The 9,009-nt window shown below is 43.7% G+C and overlaps 1 protein-coding gene across 1 annotated transcript; it reads right to left on the bottom strand.

Annotated features, from left to right (window-relative positions):
• Positions 1-502: 502 nt before the first annotated feature.
• Positions 503-7,886, bottom strand: LOC135912162 (cuticle protein 16.8-like). The gene is made up of 3 exons (XM_065444546.1): positions 7,764-7,886; positions 5,803-5,919; positions 503-1,912 (listed from the first exon to the last, which is right to left on the bottom strand). Exons 1-3 carry the CDS (start codon positions 7,845-7,847, stop codon positions 1,484-1,486), a joined length of 630 nt encoding a protein of 209 aa, XP_065300618.1. The 5' UTR covers positions 7,848-7,886; the 3' UTR covers positions 503-1,483.
• Positions 7,887-9,009: the final 1,123 nt, after the last annotated feature.

Raw genomic sequence — 9,009 nt, 5'->3', positions numbered from 1 at the left:
AAAGTGCACATATTTTCAAATATATCAGCAATATTTATTGCATAAAATATGAAAACCTAGGTACAGCCAGAATCAGTTTTTTTTCTTTGGTGAATAAAGCTCGCGACGCCGTGCTTCTTTATTGCAGTACAGGCATTGCCTAACAGAACTCACAGTGGCAAATTCAGTTTCTGTCATGCGTTGTGAGTAGGGGGTGACAACTTTGCTATTTTACATTGTATGATACATGTACATTTGGGAGAATATTACTCAACGTCTAACTAACCTTCATGTGCCAAAATAGTACTAGTACTGCCCATTTATTTTTTATGTACAGAGAGAAACTGTATTAGCAACAATGACCTATACTACAGCATAATGCGACAGCGTATATGTTACTATATGGGGCTAAAAGAGATGTTCTTTGAACAAACATAATGAAGGATGCCGTGCACCAACGCTGTTCTATTTTTGCGCGTTTGCCAGTTTGCACTTGAGTAGATAGAAGTAGTGCCCCAAGAAGCTGCCAGTTTTTCTTTAACAACCTGGATCCAGACAACTGTGAAGTTGTTGACAATTTCGTAGTGGTTTTGCTTCGAGCGTAAAGGAAACGTGAGATCGAAAGTATTAGTTTCGATTAGATAATTCAGACCACATATAACGCTCAGCCAAAATTTTTTTCTTCTGGGTTTGCACCACTATTGAATACTCTTTGATGCTTGAGGTGGCTACGCTGTTGCAGTAAAAACCAAAATAGTGACAGTTTTATTGCATTCACCTTAACAAGACAGCATATTGATGTACTGAACTTCTCTGCAATATAGATCGTGCCTGCTGAAATGAATAATCTAAAAAATTGATAGGAGATGGCAGTGATAGCACAGCGTACGACTATGTTTCTTCGGTAGCTGTGGTTTGTTAACGAAGAGCTGTCAGTATATTGCAGCATACCCTACTTGCAATGGGCATGATTATCCCCTACCCTGACACAGCTTTTCATGCCGACATGCTGGGCGCCTAGGCATGTTGCTTCATGTGGCGTGCGAAATGCTACACCAATATTATTCTAAACTTCTTAAAGACTTGAGATTGTGTCAGGATCCATTCACCGCCAGCAACACTCAAAGACACGCTGTGAGGGTTCCTCCAGAGTCATGAACACTCGACCGAACTACGGCATGCGTCTTTTTTTTTCTCTCATCTTGCACAGCTAAAACAACTGCGACGTATTGTGACGTACTCGTACAACTACAACTCGGAACCATTATCCAAACGACCACAGTACCGCATGGCTGCTTTCCTGAAAACATTCTACAGGGCTTGGATACATCTGTATTTGCTTATGAATAAGCAAACGGCAACACACACGGCTACCCTACTCGGTTTTCAGCAGTCTTCACCCACCAAGCATTTCAATATGGACGTATGGTCGTTTTTGTTCGTTGAGCTGCTTCTCAGATTCAAGGCCGCGCGTTCCTTAAAGTCGTTCGCTTCTCTTCATCTCTCACTGCCGATAAACGACGCTCCGCTTCCTGCGCCCGTACTCGCCGTTCATATGGGCAGGGTATCCTAGGTGACCGAGTGCCAAAGATTCATACGGGGCTGGCTTGACGACGTAGGACGGCGCGACGAGGTACGACAGCACGTGACCCGAGGCTGAAGCCCGGCCTACAACTGGCGGCACCACCACGGGGTCAGCGTTGTAGATTGCATTCGCGCTGCGTCCGGGGGCCGTGCCAGGCTCGTTGGTGGTAATGGTGACGTGGAATCCCGTGGCGTCGGCCACGTAGTTGACGCGTCGGTACAGCCCGTTAGCGTCCGTGTAGCCATACGATCCGGTCTTGATGTTGTTGGAGTCGCCTTCCTCCTTGTGAAACTGTTTGTTGCCGTATTCGTCCTCGGTGTCGTAGCCGAAATTGTATGGCGTTGGAGGCTGCATGAACGAGAGGCATGAATATGAGGGTCTAATGGGACACACAACAATTTTGAATATTGACAGGTGTACTTGTTTAGCTTTATTGGGCGACCACGTTTCACCGCCTAAGATATGTTATCTCACAGCGCAAGACGCGCCTGCATGTGTCGGAAGTTTCGGGAATGTTTCCTATGGTTCTATCCGATGTGTGTCACCGAACCTTGTGTTATCCGATTGCATGTGCGCACGATGGCGATAGTGTAGAAGTATGTGGAAGACACGTGGGTCCCAGTGATTACTCTGGAACATTTGACGACTAATGTATAAAAACCGACGCTCTTGACCCACTGTGTTCGCCGTTTTCGTTGAGCGTTGAGTGTAGCTTGCTTTCCTGGGCACAGGTTCGCCCAACAGACTTCGTTTCGCGATTCACAGTTTTGTTGCTGTGTCCTCAACCATCAGTACCCCGTGACAATGTTTAAAAGCTGTTTTGCGACAAATCCTAAAGTTAATTCTTATCCACCCAATGAACGGCGGCAGCAACATACACACTGAATCTTTCTGCAGAATGTAAGTCGCATTGTGACGGCTGCGGTCTGGTGTGAAGACTGCAGCCACGGCTGCAGTCACTCCCCTGGTGCTGTTAGTCATGGGTGGTTCATGTCTGATTCCGTGCTATTATAGAGATAGAAAGTACTGCTATTTCAACTGAGAGTACTTCACCGACCGGTATCTGGACGCTGTGAAACTTCCATTAGCTGTAGTGAATTTTCAATCTCAAAGAATAAAAACGATCGCCAAACAAAGAAAGCTACTTCAGCTTCTAACTCCTTGATTTCACGGGTTTGATGCAACAATGTACAATTTATTAGGTGAAGAAAAATGTAGACAATTGCCTAGCCTGCTGGTAGACTGAAGGGTTCTCAAGTCTGACATTTAGTGTCTTCCAAGAGCAGATGCAATAGTGGATGGCATAAGTATTTTAAGAGAATATCAACAATTCTTTCAACACTGAGCTTGTTTACTGCTACAAAAGCAGGCTTTTACAGTGATCACAATCACTCGCTCACAACAAGTTATTGTTTTTGTTTTTGTGGTCTCAAATCAAGGCTCCTGCCCACAGGGGATATTGGCCACACTGGAGGCCAGAAAAAGCATGAAGTTATTAAAATTCAGCAATCAAAAATGAACATTGTGTAAGAAAAGACAATTTATTATTTTGTGATAAAAAACTAAATATGCCCCTGTTGGCACACCAAGCGGCGTAATCTTCCTGGAGCATCCATGAACTTATGCAGTGCTGTTATCGTGGAGCTGTGCGATGGTACCCGACTGACGCACAATAACATGTAATAGGTTTCATCTTAAATAATTATGGACAGCATCGTAGCCCACGTGGACCATCGTCATCTTGCGCTACAGTGCTTCCTGCTCTGAGCTCCGGAACAGAAGTACTTGCATAGGAGCCGATAAATTAAGTCTGAATGGCGCACAAAATTCAGCGAAAATTGCCAAATACATTCATTGCGCCATAGCCAAGTTTGAGCGCGTATGTCTGCCAAATGCACATAATCGCAGGGTTATGCGTCCAAAAAACAACTGCATACTGCCGTTGTTTTTCGTGATGTCGTAAAGGGTAAGCTGACAACTACGAGTTGGCGGTATGGCGACCATGACATGACGGAATAGACGTGTACGACAAACCCGCTCTGAAACTATCAATCGACGTCGCGGCAAAGAAGTTATCCGCTGGAGCGCAACAATTTACCATGTGAGTTCAGCATTTGTTATCGCGAATCCTCATAAACGTAAACAGTCAACGCTCAGCGATAATTAGGTGTTATTCTGATCCGTTTGCGTAGTGTTCGTATTATGTCATTTTAAGGGCAGCTTCGATATTACTCAAAAAGTTGTCATTATTAGTGGTTGCCGGCCTACCTTGCTTTAAATGATTTCTTGAGTAGTTTCCGTAGAGTCGACATCATCATGTAACTGTATACTACACTACCAAGTCAAAAGCAGCGATGGTGGCATCCTACGTAGCCTTTTCACAAATCTTTGACCTTAGGACATTGAGTTGGCCATATGACAGACGCATAGGTGTCAATACAGAAACGACGAAAATCGGAAAATTCCGCCCGCATGACGGAGCGCTTGTCTGCAATTTTCCGCTTCAGTAATGCATGTGCCATTACGCTCGTCGCTGTACTTCCCCTTATTGCCAAAGCGTGCGCGTTCCTCTAAATAGGCAAAGTATGGCGCATCCTTGCGGCGGGGCGCATTCGTGACGCTCGCGGCGTTGGTCGCCCGAAATGCTACTCTAACGACGCGCACTTTTGAAAGCATCTCACGATTCTCGCATTTGGTTTCCTCTGTTACTTTTTCTCCGCTTTTTAAAATTCTGTCCTGGTGCAACCAACGGTAGCCATGCTCGTCATTTCTAATGTACGGTGTCGTTTTCCGCTTCACACTTATAGCACGCCACTCGGTGAAGGCTGGGAGCTAATGCACTGGTAAGTGGGTGAAAGTAAAAATAAGGAACGCATCTGCAAGCCTTCCTCGGTGTGGTCTTCAACCATTAAGAAGTATGTACCAGGCTGGCTACAGTTACCGTTGAATTATCGGAAGTTTTATCTTCACAGCTTCAAACGTCTGCACAACTTGGTGAGCCTGTTCACTTAATTATGTCTTATGCCAGTTCGAAACGCAGTAGTAGGCCGACCTCAAATTAGTATCGACGCGGGCTGCAGAAACTTGGTCTGTGAGCTGAGACACCAGACGTAACAGACATAAATAAGCCTGACTGTTTTCTTTCGACATTCGCATGAAACTGCAATCGTTGGAAAGGTGTAACCCTTTTAGAACAGCAAGCGGTCTCACCTTTTATAAAAAGCTTGCACGAGCGTCATCAAGACCCAAATTCTAGTACAACTTCACTTTGTAAGCTTTGTCATCAGTTTAGATCTGTCAGTAGCCACTTTTTCCTGAACGAACAACAGGATCCTGCTACCCCACATTTGTTACCCGTCTTTCCAATAGTAAATTAGCAGTATCTTCAGGCATTTAATATTTACATTCTCCTAAAACACGAGACTTCGCATTTCCAAATTCCCTGCAGGATGCTTTGATGCTGCTCCTACCATTAAAGATGTAGCTATTATGAGTTGTGGTATAGAATTAGCTCTACCACTTTCAGTAGCCGGATGCATTCCGCATATTTCTCACTGTCTACGAGACGAACACTGCATTTTCAAATATAAAATGTACGCGATTGCTGCTGAGTTCCTGCCGAACTTACTTTTTTTTCACGTGGTTATAAACCTTGATAATAAAGTCTTCCTCGAATGTTTCCCCAGGCGCTCATTCAAAAGGCGAGGCCACGCATTCTCCGACCTGTTTTTGAATTTATGATTTCCAATGTTCAGAAATAAACACACGGTGACGTACTGTAATGTGTTGAGATAAAAAAATGTGAATAACAGCAACAATCGAGAAACTCAGTTTCAGAGGGAACGTCATCAGCGAAACAAACCACTGCATCATGATGCGCAACGGCGGGCATTATGCACTCTTTACGCCCTGAAAAAATTTTACTGTAGCAGCCTACATAACTTCGGTTACATATGACTCGAACTTATAGAATCGCATTGGCATGGAGGAAATTGCAACCAAAGTAGGAAGGACATTGCGAGACAATGACTAACGCTTCAGAAGCAGGATATGTTAGCATGGAACCTTGAATACAAAAATTGATTGATCCTGTTCGAAATATGCGTCATGTTGAAGTAAATGTGACCATGAAGCACATTTCCATGTATGAAGTAAGCGGGAAACAAAGACTTGCAATGCCGGCAAGATATATTTATAGTTATCCAATGTGCGCAGAACCTGGACAGGGAGATACTCACGTAAACAGGCTGAGAGGACTCGCCATATTCCGCACCGTCGTAGCCAGCCTGCTGGTATTCCGGCTGAAGGTAGTTGTTGTCGTCTTGAGCGAAGACCCCCATGGATGTAACCAGCATCTGCACAGCATTCAAAAAGTAATTAGAGTGTACGGCCATAATTGTTTTCCAGTTCGTTAACATACGTGTGAGGCGTACCTGGCCTGAAACGCCTGCTACTGAGAGCAGAATATTTGTTGGGCTGTGCGATATACATATATTTTTAAACATACAAACGGACGTATTAGATGGAGATGCTTAGTTTTAGACTTCACCAAGGAGTTTCTGCATAAAATTGTGCATCTAATTCCACACGTACAAATTACGCAGACAAATAGCATTTCGTTTATATCAACGATAGCTGAAAACATTTTCGTCCATCGGTGTCACATAATTTCTACTGTAGGACAAATTGCAACTTCGGCGTTCGAATCCTTGCAAGCTACACTATACAGGCAGCCGATGCGTTGCTTTTAAACTTGTATATTTTGCATAATTTCCTGAATCTTTTTAAAAAGCAAACGCTGTCGCATATTTTTCACACGGCTTTCTTTCTCTCAATATCTTTTCATGCCTTTTTCGGCCATTTACATTGCGCTTGTGTCAATCAATGTAGGGAAAATGTCGCAGTTTATTGCACATTCATATTTCCTCATCTTCGCACTCTCCATTTGGCATATATCTCTCCACAATATCTAGCGCCTGTGTTATGCTGTTCAACATGTAGCACAAGTAAGTGTAGCTTCTTTACGCTCACCGTTATGTTTCCCAGGTGCAAATAGCCTTGTTTCTGTATAGTTACGTTTTATTCAGTGCGAGTGAAATATAAGGCACGTCCTCATCTTGATTTACCGATTATGAAGCAGTGAGCCGGTAAAAGTTATGAGCACTCCAATTTTTACATGGCTGATCCTGTCAAGGCCAGCTAAACGTATAAACGTTGTGCGAACAAGAGAAGACTGGTGCTGGAACAGTCGTTTCCGTTAGGGGACTTGTCCTCGAAAAGTCAGCTCTAATGCAAAGCCTCCCTTGTTCATCCACCCTTGGTATCTTCACATCAACATCTTATTGGGAGTTCTTTGTCGCTTTTGGAAGTTTACCTAAATTTGTGTCTGATTGTTAATCTCATGTTGGCTACAGCCTTTACACAGCTTTACTAATATTCCTGCCTACACGCGTGACAAAGATAACTGAATCGACATCGCGCCTCTAAACCCACTGCTGATATTTGCTTTCTTTTTGAAATCTTCAGCTGCTTCGATTGGACTATTCGCCACACGTTATAAACTGGGCGCAGTTGATATCAATGTCTAATTCGCGTAATTTTACACTACAGGGAACATCGTTCAATTAGTCCAAAGTGATTTCAGCTCGCCCAATCAGGGTGTGCCTGTACGAAGACATCAAGTGCTGTTTGTTTTTGTTTCTTTCAGTTATATTAGATTGCATTACACCGAAATGATTTCTACATGCGTCCAGAACATAGTAAACAATTCGTGTACTTCTACAAGTTATCCACCACAATGACAACGTTAGTTTCAGCAAGCTGACAGCGTAATGAGATTAACAACCGCTGCTTACGGTGCATCAGCTAATTTTAGATAGCAGCACATTATTTTTAATATCATACGGCTATCTATAAGCACTTCTTTACAGGTTACACGAGCAAATCGCGTGCAGCTATTCTCAAACATTAAACCGCTTAATTTCTGACAGCTTTCAAATCGTTTTACATGAATTTCGACGAATGAAAATGAATTATTGAAACCTTCATTTACACAAAGACGATCACCAATAAAGGACGACAGACATATGCTACCACCGCCACTCATTAACATGTTAGCTACGATCACAAATACTTTTGGTGTAATCTCCTAAAGAATTTAGGACTAAATTAAACAAGTATTGCGAAATAGGGCGCTTACCTGCGCTATAAGCACAAACATTCCACGCCTGAAGACGGCGTAAGAGGTACTCCTGAGAGACGCGTAACGCTGGAACAGCTGCATGACGCCCGGAATGAGTGACGAACCGTCGAGGTGCAAGTCTTGCTAGTCGGCAACCGTCTGAGGCTTGTGACAGGGCGATACACTGCGGAGCCGTGTTATATAAGCCTCCTCGGGTGCCATTTGGAGCAACGGATTCAGCCACATATTCCCTCGCAGTTGTCAGCGCATTTCCTTTTCGCGCTTGTCCGGGCTATAATTCTTCCTTCCCCTACCCATCTCGTGAGTTCCTTTCTGTCATCCATGAAGGCACGCCGAGAAGCAGGGGAAAGGAAGATATTTCGGCACGTTCCTTGTTCGCAAGAGAGAAGAGGCTTCCGGCGTTCGTCCCCTTTTCGTATATTTTGCGGTAAAAGCAGTTCCTGCGACCCCCCACGTGACAATGATCGTGACTTTTTTTTTCACTTCTTTTGTTTCCTTGGCATCACCGCCACTTTTCTTTTCACGTGTCACGAGGCCTCCTTCGCGTAACGGAACTTCATCTTTCATCAAATATAGCGCCCTGCGCCATTTATACTTGGGTCTTGTTATGAGCGGACGGCTGTAATACTGCTCCGGCGTGCGGTCTTCATAAAGGGCGCGCTCTAATGATGTCGGCTCCGGTCGTTGGCCGCGCAGGCTACTGTAACGTGTGTTCGGGCTCGGGAAAGCGCCAGATGTTTCGTCTGCAGTATGAAATAATGACAGACCACGCATATGACCTTACGCAATTTCCTAGATGAAAACGAACTAAGGTATTGGGTTTCATTTCTACATTTCATGTTCCAGAGACACGTGATTCACTACGTTCGCATTTGCACGCATAATAGTTCTTTAGTACACAGTAGACATGACATACTATTGGGTCGAATGCATATGGAAGTAACTCTTTTGCAATTCTTATGGTTTCTGGGTTTTATTCAGGTACATGGTAAGTTTGCAAGACAAATATCTGTGTGCCTGCTTTGTAGAAAGAAGTGTGGCCTCAATTCATGAACTATTTATTTATTTATTTATTTCAGGTACTTTCAAGGCCCGAAGGCGTTACATAAAGGAGTGGAGTCAAAACAAGAAGTAATGCAGTAAAAAATAAAAAAATAAAAACAAGTATTAACAAAAAATTAACAAAAGATATTAACAAAAGGCATTCTGAACGGCGGTTTTGAAGTTAGTAGGGTCGGTGATG

Source organism: Dermacentor albipictus, chromosome 1 (assembly GCF_038994185.2).
Source record: "Dermacentor albipictus isolate Rhodes 1998 colony chromosome 1, USDA_Dalb.pri_finalv2, whole genome shotgun sequence".
In the NCBI taxonomy this organism is placed as follows: Eukaryota; Metazoa; Arthropoda; class Arachnida; order Ixodida; family Ixodidae; genus Dermacentor; species Dermacentor albipictus.
Note: the sequence above shows the minus strand (reverse complement) of the source record. Positions and strands in the feature narration are given on the sequence as shown.

Coding starts and splice junctions, on each gene's coding strand:
- LOC135912162 (XM_065444546.1), bottom strand. CDS start 7,847: ATGCAGCTGTTCCAGCGTTACGCGTCTCTCAGGAGTACCTCTTACGCC. Junction 5,920..7,763: donor TGTTTGTGCTTATAGCGCAG/GTAAGCGCCCTA, acceptor AATGCTGTGCAG/ATGCTGGTTACATCCATGGG. Junction 1,913..5,802: donor AGTCCTCTCAGCCTGTTTAC/GTGAGTATCTCC, acceptor TCGTTCATGCAG/CCTCCAACGCCATACAATTT.